This window comes from Eriocheir sinensis, chromosome 42 (genome assembly GCF_024679095.1).
Source record: "Eriocheir sinensis breed Jianghai 21 chromosome 42, ASM2467909v1, whole genome shotgun sequence".
Lineage (NCBI taxonomy): Eukaryota > Metazoa > Arthropoda > Malacostraca > Decapoda > Varunidae > Eriocheir > Eriocheir sinensis.
The window spans coordinates 11,232,160-11,246,125 of NC_066550.1; the positions used below are offsets into that span (position 1 = coordinate 11,232,160).

Genomic DNA, 13,966 nt, shown 5'->3' on the forward strand with positions numbered 1-13,966 from the left:
TCCTGCTATTACTACATAAGTGCCTACCGCTCACAGGGCCACTGCTGAGACCTGCCTGAGCTGTTGGGGTGGTTAATTACGTGCGTTCTTTCAGGTGTGCAAAGTGAGTATCCTGCATTTACCCCAAGATTGTAGCTCATATGTACAGTCCCTTATGTCTGCTCCCCTGACTAAATCAAGGCCTTTTTTCAGCATTTGTCTCCCACCATTGCGCCTCTTTTTCGTTTCCTGGCGCTGCCCCCACTTGTATTACTGGTTGCCTACTGCCTGGGGGTTGGGCTGGCATGCTCCTCCCTTCTCCTGTGTTGTTTTACTTGCAAGAATAAATAGTCAATCAATCAAGCAAGCGAGAGGAGAGATAGCCTGCAGGGAGAGAAGGGAAGCTGGGAAGGAAGGGAGAAGAGAAGGGAGAGAAAAAAAAAGATTGGAGATAAAAATAAACTCATGGAGAAGAAGAATTAAGGGAGAGAAAGGGATATGAGGGAGATAAACCAGAAAGAATTATAAGGAAGAGAGTTTAGAAATAAGGGAGAAATATATGAGATGAGACAAAAATGAAGAAAACAAGGACATAACGATAAATAAAAAAGGAAGAAAGAAGAGAAAAAAAGGGAGATACAAAAAAGGAAGAAAGAGAGAAAAAGAGATAAAGGGAGAGGGAGAGATATAAAGGGAGCATAACTATAAACAACAGCATCCCGAGGTCCGTGAGAGTTAGTCAAATCCCAAGATGGCGTCCAGGGCGGCGGGCGGCGGGACTGTCCTTGCATCGGGCATAAGGACGGTACGTGGCCCTTTATTATAATTCTAAGGGTGATAAAATGTGGCAGGGAGCTTAAGGCACAGGCAGGGTGAATATGGCGGCGGGGCATCCAGGAATAAGGGAGATAATGGCGTGTTTGTGTTGGCTTTTTTCTTTGTCTTTTTCTCTCCCTTCTCTCTTGTCTCCCTGGTTGTCTTTTCTCCCTTTATTCTCTCCCTTTCCTTTGTTTTCTCTCCCTCTCCCTCTTCCTCTTCCTTGGGTTCTCCTTGTCTCCCTTTTTATCCCTTTTTTCTTCCTCTGCGTTCTCTCCGTTCTCTCTTGTCTCCCTGTTTGTCTTTTCTCCCTTTCTCTTCTCTTCTCTCTCTCCCTTTGTTTTCTCTCCCTCTTCCTCTTCCTTGGGTTCTTGTCTCCCTTTCTATCTCCCTATTTCTTCCTCTGCGTTCTCTCCCTTCTCCCAGCTTCTCTTCTCTCCCTCTTCCTTGGTTTCTCTTTATCTCCCTTCTTTCTCCTCTTCCTTATGTTTTCTTTCGTCTCTTCCTCTTCCTCGTTCTCCCTTTCCAGCATCCCTTCTCCCTTTCCTCCTCCTCTTTTTCTCCCTTTCCTCCTCTTCCTCTTTTTCTCCCTTTCCAGCATCCCTTCTCCTCCTCCTCCTCTTCCTCCTCTTCCTTATCTTCCTGTCACATTACACATTCTTCTTCCTTACGTTTATCTACCTCTCCTCCTCCTCCTCCTCTTCCTCTCTTCCTCCTCTTCCTTACGTGTTTTTCTTTCGTTTCTTCTTCCTCTTTTTCTCTCCCTTTCTAACTTCCCTTCTCCCTTTCCTCCGTCTCCTCTTCCTCCTCTTCTCTCCCTTCCAAAATAGGTTAGTTTGGGTTTAAGTTTAATTTCTTGATCTTCGTTTTATAGTTAACTAATTTAATGGTGATATTAGTGGTTTAGTGAGGTTGGGTTACTGTCCCTTAGGTTTAGTGAGGTTGGTTTAATTAACAGGTTAGTTTTGGGTTAGTTTTAATTTCTAGGTCATCGTTTTATAGTTAACTCATTTAATTGTGATATATTAGTGGTTTAGTGAGGTTAGGTTACTGTCCACAAGCTTACGTTAGTTTAGTGAGGTTGGTTTGATAAATAGGTTAGTTTGGGGTAAGTTATAATTTCTAGATCTTCGTTTTATAGTTAACTCATTTAATTGTGATATATTAGTGGTTTAGTGAGGTTAGGTTACTGTCCACAAGCTTACGTTAGTTTAGTGAGGTTGGTTTGATAAATAGGTTAGTTTGGGGTTAGTTTTAATTTCTAGGTCTTCGTTTTATAATTAACTCATTTAATTGTGATATATTAGTGGTTTAGTGAGGTTAGGTTACTGTCCACAAGATTACGTTAGTTTAGTGAGGTTGGTTTGATAAATAGGTTAGTTTGGGGTTAGTTTTAATTTCTAGATCTTCGTTTTATAGTTAACTAATTTAATTGTGATATATTAGTGGTTTAGTGAGGTTAGGTTACTGTCCACAAGATTACGTTAGTTTAGTGAGGTTGGTTTGATAAATAGGTTAGTTTGGGGTTAGTTTTAATTTCTAGGTCTTCGTTTTATAATTAACTCATTTAATTGTGATATATTAGTGGTTTAGTTTAGTGAGGTTGGTTTGATAAATAGGTTAGTTTGGGGTTAGTTTTAATTTCTAGATCTTCGTTTTATAGTTAACTAATTTAATGGTGATATCTTATTGCTGTAGTGAGGTTATGTTACTGTCCCTTAGGTTACGTTAGACATATGGAAAATAGGTTAGTTGGGGTTTAGTTTTAATTTCTAGGTCTTAGTTTTATAAGTTTATCAGTTAAATGGTGATAGGTTCTTGGTAGTTTTTTGGTTTAGTGAGGTTGTTACTGTCCCTTAGTTTTAATTTCTAGGTCTTCGTTTTATAGGTAACTCAATTAATTGTGATATATTAGTGGTTTCGTGAGGTTAGGTTACTGTCCACAAGTTTAGTGAGGTTGGGCAAATGAGGCTGGATTAAAAATACATTAGTTTGAGCTTCAGTTTAATTTCTATGTCACAACCGGCCCCTTGATATCGCTAGTTTGTCTTACACATTACTTAATACACAATCATTTACCTTTAACCGGACCAAAAGGAAAGGGAAAACCGCGGGGGAAAGAGAGATAAGAAAGGGGAGAAAGGACAGAGATAAGGATATGTAGGAGGGACACGAGAAAGGAAAATAAAGATAAATCGTGTGAAAAATAGTGAAAGGAAGAGAAGGAGATTGGAAAGAGGCAAGGACCGGAAAGAATGGGAGAGGAGAAAAAAGAGAAAGGTATTATCAACGATGTACCTTGATGGTCCCTCTCAACCCTCTCTAGCAGAAACACAGCACCAGCAAAATAAAAGCGTAAATAACAATCTGAAAATGATAAACTATTAAAACTATTCTCCTAAGCCGTTTCTTTCTACCAAGGCTTCGCTCCCCCATTAGGTTACGTTAGGCCATATAGTGAGGTTAGTGAGGTTATGTAATAGGTTAATTTGGGTTTAGGTTTGATTATAAGGCCTTCATAGTGCATTTTACTAATTTAACGGTGATTTTGTGAGGTTAGGTTACTGCCTCATATGTTACGTTAGGCAAATGAGGTTGGTTTTAAAATTGGTTAGTTTGGGTTTAGGTTTGATTATAAGGCCTTCATAGTGCATCTTACTAATTTAACGGTGATTTTGTGAGGTTAGGTTACTGCCTCATAAGTTACGTTAGGCAAGTGAGGTTGGTTTTAAAATAGGATAGTTTGGGGTTAGGTTTGATTATAAGGCCTTCATAGTGCATTTTACTAATTTAACGGTGATTTTGTGAGGTTAGGTTACTGTCTCATATGTTACGTTAGGCAAATGAGGTTGGTTTTAAAATAGGATAGTTTGGGGTTAGGTTTGATTATAAGGCCTTCGTAATGTATCGTAGTAATTTAACGGTGATTTTGTGAGGTTAGGTTACTGTCTCATATGTTACGTTAGGCAAATGAGGTTGGTTTTAAAATAGGATAGTTTGGGGTTAGGTTTGATTATAAGGCCTTCATAGTGTATCCTAATTTAACCGTGATTTTGTGAGGTTAGGTTACTGGCTCATATGTTACGTTAGGCAAATGAGGTTGGTTTTAAAATAGGTTAGTTTGGGGTTAGGTTTTATTTTTATCCTTGCTTAGACAAACATTGATGCTTCACTTTCCTTCCTCTCTTCAATCAATCAATCTCCTCCTCTCTTCCTCCTCTTCCTTACGTGGTTTTCTTTAGTTTTCCCCTACTCCTCCTCTTCCTCTTTTTCTCTACTTTTTCAAACTTCCTTTTCTCCTTTTCCTCCGTTTCCTCCTCCTCCTCCCTCTCTCCCTCTTCCCTTCTCTCTCCTTCCTTTCTCACTGCCCCTTTCCTTCTCTCCCCTATCTTCTCCTTTTCATTTTATATCTTTCTTTCCCTGTTTTTCCTTTCTCCTTTTGATATAGATAAATGATGCAACCTCCTATAAAACCCAAGTGCTTTAGTTGTACGTTACGTTAAACCTCAAGTGCAGGATTTTATTGTAGTTTAAGCCTCAGTGATGTAGTCTATTGTAGTTTAAATCTCAGTGCTGCAATCTTATCCAATTTAAACCTCACTTGTATTTTTTCCCTTATTTAAACCACATTGTTGCATTTCATAATTTAAACCTTAGTGAGTCATTTTTTTCGTTGTCTAAACCTCAGTGGTGGATTTCCTGCAGTTTAAACCCAATCCTCAATGCTTCCCTTCCTTCGTAGTGTTAACAGAAGTGGTTCATTCTTTCCTTCTTCCCATCCTCCCCCTCCTCCCTCCCTCCCTCTTCCCTCTCCCTCTCTCCCTCCTTCCTCTCCCTTATCTTACTCAACCTCGTTTTTTCTCCTCCTTTTCCTCTCATCTCTTTCTTTCCTTGTTTTTTCCTTCCTCCTTTCCTTTCATTTTCACTTTATTTTTTTCCTCCTTTTGACGTTTCTTCTTGCCCCTCAACCTTTTCATATCCTTCTTTTTCCTCTTTTTCTTTTCCTTTTATTGTCATGTTTCTTATCTCTGCCTCGTTTTCCATTTCCTCCTTTCCTTTCCTGCCCACTTTATATTTTTTCCTCCATTTAGTTGTCTCCTTTCCTGTTGTTTTTCTTTTTCTTTCCTCATTTCCTTTCCTTTTATTTTTCCTCTCTTCCACTTACCTTTTCTCTCCCAGTCTTGTTTTTTTCCTTCTTTTCTCACAGTTTTTCTTCTCTTTCCTTCCTGTCCTTTCCTCTTTCTTTCCCTTTTCCTTTCTCAACTGTTTTCTTTTACTGTTTTATTCTTTTCCATTCCTCTCTTTCCTTCGTTTCTTTCTTCACTCTATCTCTTAGCTCCCCTTTCTCTCCCTCTCTTCCTCCTCTCCCTCCTTTCCTCACTTTTTTTCTTCGTTTATACCTTTTTTTTCTCCTTCCTTTCCTTTCCTTTCCTCTTTCTAATCTCCTTCTCTTCCTTTTTCCTTTCCTTCTTTTCACTATTTTTCCATTTATCTTTTTTATTTTCCTTTCTCGTGTCCTTCTCCTACCTATCCTTATCTCTGTCCTTTCTTCCCTTTCTTTTCTCTCCCTCTTTTTCCTTTTCCTTTCATTTCCTACTTTCTTCTTTTCCTATATAATCCTTACCTATTCTTTTTTCTTCGTTGCTTCATCCCATCTCTCTCTCTCTCTCTCTCTCTCTCTCTCTCTCTCTCTCTCTCTCTCTCTCTCTCTCTCTCTCTCTCTCTCTCTCTCTCTCTCTCTCTCCCATCAATAGTGCAGTATGACCTTTCTCTCTCTCTCTCTCTCTCTCTCTCTCTCTCTCTCTCTCTCTCTCTCTCTCTCTCTCTCTCTCTCTCTCTCTCTCTCTCTCCATCAATAGTGCAGTGTATGACCTCTCTCTCTCTCTCTCTCTCTCTCTCTCTCTCTCTCTCTCTCTCTCTCTCTCTCTCTCTCTCTCTCTCTCTCTCTCTCTCTCTCTCTCTCCCCCCATCAATAGTGCAGTGTATGACCTTTCTCTCTCTCTCTCTCTCTCTCTCTCTCTCTCTCTCTCTCTCTCTCTCTCTCTCTCTCTCTCTCTCTCTCTCTCTCTCTCTCTCTCTCTCTCTAGAAGAACTCTCTCTCTCTCTTTTTTTTCTCTCATTCCCATCTTCCTCTTTTCGTCCTCTCTTCCTCTTTCTTTCTTCCTCTTACTCTCCTCTTCCTCCTCCTTAAAGCCCTCCTCTCCCTCTTCTTCCCCTCTCACATGCTCTTCCTCTTCCTCTTTCTCACTCCCTAAAGAAGATAAAAGGAAGAGGAAGACTAAGAGGACTTCCCCCTTCCTCTTTTACTTCTAATCGTTAATTCTTACTCTGCCTTCCTCTTGTTTTTACTCTTGTTCTTCTTTCTCTTCTTCTTCCCTCTTGTATTACTACTCTTAGATATCTTCCTCTTAGTCTTCTTTGCTTCCTTTTATATTTCTTTCCTCCTCTTGATCCTCCTCTTAGTTCTCTTCCCTTCTCTTATACTTCATCTTTTCTCCTCTTGTTTCTTTCTCTTTATTCCTCTTAACTCTTCCTTCTTCTTCTCTTCTTAGTCTCCTCTTAGGTTTGTTTCCTTCCTCTTCCTCTTTCTTCTTCCTCTTACATTTCCTCTTCTTATTCTAGTCTCCTCTTACCTTCTTACTCCTCTTTCTCTTTCCTCCTCTTCTCAACTCTTCTCTCTTGTTCTTTGCCCTTTCTTCCTCTTAGACTGTCCTCCTCCTCCTCCTCCTCCTCCTCCTCTGTAAAATTTAACAACTATACCAGAAGGTTTTTCCTCTCCTCCCCTCTTTCCCTCCTCCTCCCCCTCCCCCTTCTTCCCCTGTCTCTCCCCTCCTCTTCCTCCCCCTCTCTCCTTATCTCTCCCTCCCACTCACTCAGACTCCCCTTCTCTCTCCTCTCTCACACCCAAGAGGAGGAGGAGGAGGAGGAATAACATACAAAATAGCAATGAGAAAAAGATGTTCCCTAATTTTTTTCTTCTTCCTCCTTCTATTCTTCTTCTATTTTCTTGTTTTCCTCCCTTCCTTTACTCTTCTATTTTCTTGTTTTCCTCCCTTCCTTTACTCTCTCTCTCTCTCTCTCTCTCTCTCTCTCTCTCTCTCTCTCTCTCTCTCTCTCTCTCTCTCTCTCTCTCTCTCTCTCTCTCTCTCTCTCTCTCTCTCTCTCTCTCTCTCTCTCTCTTACCACCATCTTTCTCTCTCCTCTTCCCTTCTTCCTCCTCCTCCTTCCTATTCTTATTTTTTTTCTTATTTTCCTCCCCCTTCCTTCACTATCTACTTTATGCCCTTCCCATCATCTTTATCTCTCGTGTCCTCTCCTCTCCTCTGCCTCTTTCTTTCCCTCCCACGTAGAGCATGAAAATAACAGAACAAGAGAAAAAAGGGGCAAAGGGCATTTTCTTCCCCTCTTCTTTTTCCTCACAGCTTCCTCCTTCTTCTTCTTTAATATCATTTCTCCTCTTCCTCTTTCTTTTCTTTTCATTCCTCCTCCTTTTCTCTCTCCCATCCTTTCTTACTTGCTCTCATCTTCTCATTCTCCCTTCCCCTCATCTTCTCTCACTTCCTCCCTTCTGCATATAAGATCATAAGAACGTAGGAGTCTGCAAGAGGCCGGTAGTCTTGTACAAGGCAGCTCCTTTGAACCTAAGCTCCCGTGAATCTAACCCCACCTAATATCACTGTCTATGAATTTATTTAATATTTTTTGAATGTATTGGCACTCACCACATGACTGCTCAGCCTGTTCCACTCATCCACCACTCTGTTAGTAAACCAATTTTTGCCTATGTCCCTGTTGAATCTGAATTTATCCAATTTAAACCCATTACTTCGTGTCCTACCCGGTTCTCTTACCATCAGTACCTTATGAATATCCCCCTTATTAAAGCCTTCATCCATTATAAACCTCTATTAATAAGTCACCTCGCACCCTTCGCCTTTCTAGAGAGTGCAAGTTTAACGGAGTCTTTCCTCGTATGGCAAGCTTCTCAACCCCTGAATCATCTTAGTCATCCTCCTCTGCAGCGATTCTAACATTTTGATATCCATTCTGTAGTAAGGTGACCAGGACTGAACCGCATAGTCAAGATGAGGTCTAACTAATGCTAAATATAGTTTTAGGATGACTTCGGCGCTTCTGTTGCTTACACGCTCCTGAAATGAATCCCAGTACCCTGTTTACACTGAGTCCTCACTTTTTTTTTGTCATCTCATTCTCTCATTCATCATTACTCGCTCACTCTCACTTTCATCCCCTCTCTCCCATGCATCCCTAATCCCCTCTCTCTCCCGTTCACCGTCACACACTCCCTGTCCATCCCTCTCCCTGTTCCTTTTCCTCCCGCTTACTCCCTTTTCCTCTCTCTCTCCACCTGAGGAAGAGGAAAGAGCTCACTTTTTTTTATCAATTTCGACCACTCATTTTAAATTACTCTCCCTTTCTCCCTTCTCTCAGCCTCTCTCCCTCACTCCTTTTTCCTCCTCCCCTCTCCCACTCCTCTCATTCTCTTCCTCTCCCTTTCTTCCTTTCACTCTCATTCCTCCTCCTCCTCCTCCTTTTTCTCATTTATTTTACTCCTCTTTCATTCATTCCCTTACACTCCCTCCCTGTCTTTCCTCCCTTTTCCATCTCTCCCCTTTCTCTCCTCCCCTCTCTCCCTTCCTTCCACTGATCTCCCCCTTTCTTCATCCATTTCCTCCCTCTTCCATCTCTCCCCTCTTTCTCCCACTCACTCATCCCTCCTTCCCTTTCTCCCTCCCTTCCACTGATCTCCCCCTTTCTTCATCCATTTCCTCCCCTTTCACATCTTCCTCCCTCCCATCTCTCCCCTCACTCATCTCTCCTTCCCTTCCTCCCTCTTCCATCTCTCCCCCTCACTCATCTTTCCTCCCCTCTCTCCCTCTTCCATCTCTCCCCTCACTCATCTTTCATCCCCTCTTTCCTTCTCTCCCTCTTCCATCTTTCCCCTCTCTCTTCCCCTCACTCATCTTTCCTCCCCTCCCTCCTTTCCTCCCTCTTCCATCTCTCCCCTCACTCATCTCTCCCCTCTCTCTCCATCCCTTCCACTCATCTCTCCTGCCCCCTCTCCCTCCCTTCCTCCCTCTTCCATCTCTCCCATCTCTCTCCCTCACTCATCTCTCCCTCCCTTCCTCCCTCTTCCATCTCTCCCATCTCTCTCCCTCACTCATCTCTCCCTCCCTTCCTCTCTCTTCCATCTCTCCCCTCTATCTCCCACTCACTCATCTCTCCCCCCACTCTCCCTCCCATCCACTCATCTCCCCTCTTCTCCCCCGCAGAGGAAGAGGAAGGAACGCAAACTGTACAGCGATGACTGGGCGCTGGGGGACGAGGAGATCGAGGGTCACCACACCTTTGACCTCGAACAGAAGATATCCTCGCACGAGTTCGATTCCTGTTTCGTGAAGGACATGACCAACACAGGTAAGGGGGGAGGGGAGGGAGGAGGAAGGGTAGAGAGAGGGTTTCCAAAAGGGGAGGGGAGGGATGGGAAAGGAAGGGGGTGAGGAGGAAAGGGTGAAGTTGTTGAGGATTGATTGGAGGGAAGGGAGATTGAATGGGGAAGGGGAGGGATGGGGAGGTGTTGAGTGGAAGGGGGGAGAAAGGAAAGGGAGAGGAAGGGGGTGGAGGGAGATGGGGTGTGGAAGTACTGGGGTTTCCATAGGGAGTGGGGAGAGGTTTGAAGGGGCAAGGGAAGGAAGGGGGAGTGGGGAGGGATTTGAAGGGGTAAGGGAAGGAAGGGGGAGTGGGGAGGGATTTGAAGGGGTAAGGGAAGGAAGGGAGAGTAGGGGAGAAGGGAGGGATTTGAAGGGGCAAGGGAGGGAAGGGAGAGAGTGGGAGAGTGGGGAGGGATTTGAAGGGGCAAGGGAGGGAAGGGAGAGAGTGGGGGAGTGGGGAGGGGTTTGAAGGGGCAAGGGAGAGTAGGGAGGAAGGCTTCTGTCTCCCCCATATCCTCCCCACACCCCACCTTGGTCATAGTCACCCCATTTCTAATACACCCTTAACTCCCCAGACCTATCCCCTCCCCAAACTTAAGGAATCATTTTTATCTCCCCCCCAAACTTAGGGAACCATTTTTATCTCCCTCCCCAAACTAATGGAACCACTTTTAACTTCCTCCCCATAGTATAAGCTTCTCCCCCATTTTCTCCCCACTCAGAAAACAACCTTACAATCACCCTATTTCTCATACATCCTTAACTCCCCAGACCTATTCCCTCCCCAAACTAATTGAACCACTTTAAGCTTCTCCCCACTTCCTCCCCATTGAGAAAACATTACAATCACCCCATTTCCTCATACAACCTTAATTCCTGACCCCTCATTTATCTCCCCAGGCTTATATAAACACCAAGTCCCTGAATGTCTCCCCATAACATTGACATTCTCCCCACATCATAAAAACTCCCCACACATCCTCCCCAAATCAGTAACATCCTCCACTTCTCTCCCACATCATTACTCCTCCCTTTCTCCCCATAGCAATAACCTCCCCCCTCCCCTTTGCCCCCCACACTATAAACATCTCTCCCCACAGCATGAAAACTCCCCACACATCCTCCCCAAACCATAACATGCTCCACTTCCTCACCCCATTACCCCTCCCTTCCTCCCCATAGCAATAACCTCCCTCTCCACTTTGCCCCCCACACTATAAACATCTCTTCCCACAATCGCACTTACACCCGTCTCCCTTCCTCCCCCCGCAGAGTACAGCCTGGGTCATGTGCAGGAGAATGGGTTCAACTGGCCGCTGCTGTTTCGGGACAAGAGCAAACTGGGCATCTGCATACCCAGCGAGGACTTCACCATCAATGACGTGCGGCTGTGTGTGGGTGGGTATGAGGTGGAGGAGGAGGAGGAGGAGGGGGAGGAGGAAATGGCGTGTTCTATATAGTACATCTAGGGGTGGAGTGAGGAAAACAGAGCATATATAAGAGAGTTAGTATGGCAAATATGAGGCAATATTAGCTGAGAATTCAAAGAAGGAGGGAGAGTTTGTGTGAAGAAGATGGAAGACTTAAGAGTGTATGTGTGTGTGTGTGCTTGATAGTTTGTACCCTGAGTGTGTGTGTGTGTGGATGAGTCGTTCACCCACCCACACCACCCCAACACCCTCTCATCCACACCTCCTCCTCCCAGGGTCGCGCCGGATGCTGGACGTGATGGATGTGAACACGCAGAAGAATGTGGAGATGACCATGAAGGACTGGCAGCGCTACTTTGAGAGCCAGGACAAGGACAAGCTGCTTAACGTCATCTCCCTGGAGTTCTCCCACACCAAGCTGGAATCCCTCATCCAGGCGCCCACAGTGGTTAGTGCCCGGGGGGGGGGGTTGGAGAAGGGGGTATTGGGTGGGAGTGTTTTGTTGTGTTATTTTATTATTGTTATTATTATGTGAATCAATGAAGGTGACCCGCCGGAAAGCACGAATGCTATAAGCCAAAAGGCCGAGCTGGCGACACTTCACCGATGTCGGGAAATACAGAATGGAGGAGAAGGCAAAGGTGTGGAGTTGAGTTAAAAATTGCTGAATCCGACTCTTGACTCCTTTTCTTCCTCCTCCTCCTCCTTGTCTTGTTTCTTCCCTTAAATCCTTCTTCCTCTTTTTCTTCTTCCTCCGAGTCAAACCCTTCCATCCCTCCCAGGTGCGGCAGATCGACTGGGTGGAGCGTGTGTGGCCGCGTCACCTGAAGGAGGCGCAGACAGAGGCCACCAACGTGCTCGAGGACATGATGTACCCCAAGGTCCAGAAGTACTGCCTCATGTCCGTGCGCGGCTGCTACACAGACTTCCACATCGACTTTGGGGGCACCTCCGTCTGGTACCATGTGCTGAGGGGGAAGAAGGTGCGTGTGGAGGGGGGCAGGGGAGGTGGCGTAGGGGTGGGTGTGAGGATGTGGAGAGGATATAAGGGTGTGTGTGTGTGTGGGTGTAGAGGAGTGTGGGTGGTGTAAGGGGTATGTGGAAGGGATATATAAGGGTGTGGAGGGGGTGGAAGGTGGAGGGGGTGGAAGAAGATCTCATATATCTCATTTAGTAAGAATATATGATTTTTCTGAGTCAAGACCTGTAGTAACTGTTTGGGGTTTTGCTAGGTTAGGTTAAGTTCAGGTTAGGTTAGGTTAGTTTTTAAGGTTAGGTTAGTTTAAGTTTAGGTTAGGTTAAGTTTAGGTTAGGTTAAGTTAGGTTAAGTTTAGTTTAGGTTAAGTTAGGTCAAGTTTAAGGTATCTTCAAACACATGATAGGCAGGAACTCTTGGCACAAATCAACAAAGGAAGAACTCACTGTGTCAGCTAGAAAGTCTCATTAGCAAGTAACCTCCCCATCTCCCCCACACAGATCTTTTGGCTCATCCCCCCCACGGAACGTAACCTACAACTATACGAGCAGTGGGTCCTCTCGGGCAAGCAGAGCGACATATTCTTTGGCGACACAGTGGTGAAATGTGGAAGAGTGGAGCTGAACCAGGGCAACACTTTCTTTATCCCCACTGGTAAGGGTGTGACTGTGTGTGTGTGTGTGTGTGTGTGTGTGTGTGAGTGGATGTAGGTGTGAACAAGATGGTTTTAAAGGTCATTGATCTCTTTACTGGTACTGTATGGAGTCTGTATCATAGTTAAAAATGTGGAATCTAATCAATAGTTAATAGAATAAATAGAGAGGAGCAGTAAGTAGCGGGCTTCTGGAGCAGTGAGTAGCGGGCTTTTTTTCTTTAATATTGTTTTCTTTTTTTATGCCCTTGAACTGTCTCCTTCGCTGTAAAAAAAACAAGCCTTCCAGTCAACATTCTATTATGCACCCAGTTTTGTATAAGTTTCTCCTATAACTTAAACACCCTCCCACAGGCTGGATCCATGCTGTATACACGCCAGAGGACTCACTAGTCTTTGGGGGCAACTTCCTGCACAGCTTTGGCATTGAGAAGCAGCTGAGAGTGGCCCAGGTGGAGGACGCTACCCATGTGAGTGCCTTGTGTGTTTACCTTGTTGCAATATACTGGGTTGAAGTAGTATCCAGTCTCCATATCTACTTTTATCGGGGTTAGCTTTAAAGTTGTGGATGTTCCTTGTCTGCACCTCCCCTCCTCCTCCTCCTGTAAGTCATTCCTATTCCTTGTCACTTATTTCTTGGGGTCTTCACGGTGCAGTGGTTAGCACACTCGGCTCACAACCGAGAGAGCCCGGGTTCGATTCCCGGGTGGAGTGGAAAAATTTGGGTGTCTTTTCCGATACCCTACGCCCCTGTCCACCCAGCAGTGAATGGGTACCAGGTATTAATCGGGGGTTGTGTCCCGTCTCCTTCCCTTCTCCTATAATTCCTCCCCCTTCTGTCTCTCTCCGGCATATGACCACAGATGTTGTGCCGACTAAATGAATCTTTCCAACTTTTTTCCCTCTATTTATAAGGGCATATTCTAAGCTATTTATTCCCTTAATGTCAACAGGCAGTAACACACCCCATCCCCCACAGGTCCCCTCCAAGTTCCGGTACCCCTTCTTCACGGAGATGCTGTGGTACGTGCTGGAGCGCTACGTCCATGTCCTGCTGGGCCGCACACACCTCTCGCTGCCGCCCGACGAGCAGGAGAAGTACGCCAAGTATGTGGCCACGCGGCTCAAGGCGAACAACAACAACAAAGTGAAGGAGGAGGAGGAGGACAACGACGAGGAGGAGGTGAGTGTGAAGAGGAAAAAGTGTGTGGAGAGGAGGAGCTTTTGTAGAGGGAATTGTAGGAGTGTGTATGAGAGGAAAAGAGGAGGAAGGTGTAGGAGGAGGAGGAAGAGTGTAGGAGGAAGAGGAGAAGGATTTGTAGGTGAAGAGAGGAGTGTAGGAGGAGGAGGAGGAGGGATTTGAGAGTGAGAGAAGAGGGATTTGAGTGGAAACTCCTCATAAGGTTATAATTTCAAAAGGGTATCAGTTTAAGTCAAAGAATCCATATTAAGCTTTTATTTAGAAGATAGACAACCATCTCCATACCCTCGTTTTCTAATTTGGGTGGCTTTTCCGATACCCTACGCCCCTATCCACCCAGCAGTGAATGGGTACCGGGTATTAATTGGGGATTGTGTCCCGTCTCCTGGGCTCTGTTCCCATCTTCTATAATTCCTTCCCCTTCTGTCTCTCTCCGGCACATGACCACAGATGTTGCGC

General features: G+C 44.8%; 1 protein-coding gene across 6 annotated transcripts in view; it reads left to right on the top strand.

The window, feature by feature from the left end:
* Positions 1–672: 672 nt before the first annotated feature.
* Positions 673–13,966, top strand: part of LOC127010008 (uncharacterized) — a 71,829-nt gene continuing 58,535 nt past the window's right edge. For all 6 annotated transcript variants that reach the window (XM_050883709.1, XM_050883708.1, XM_050883711.1 and 3 more), the window contains exons 1-8: positions 673–784; positions 9,090–9,234; positions 10,521–10,646; positions 10,954–11,126; positions 11,461–11,661; positions 12,155–12,308; positions 12,661–12,776; positions 13,286–13,489. In XM_050883709.1, coding sequence (XP_050739666.1) covers positions 731–784; positions 9,090–9,234; positions 10,521–10,646; positions 10,954–11,126; positions 11,461–11,661; positions 12,155–12,308; positions 12,661–12,776; positions 13,286–13,489 — 1,173 coding nt within the window. In that variant the 5' untranslated portion in view covers positions 673–730. The remainder of the gene's footprint in view (positions 785–9,089; positions 9,235–10,520; positions 10,647–10,953; positions 11,127–11,460; positions 11,662–12,154; positions 12,309–12,660; positions 12,777–13,285; positions 13,490–13,966) is intronic.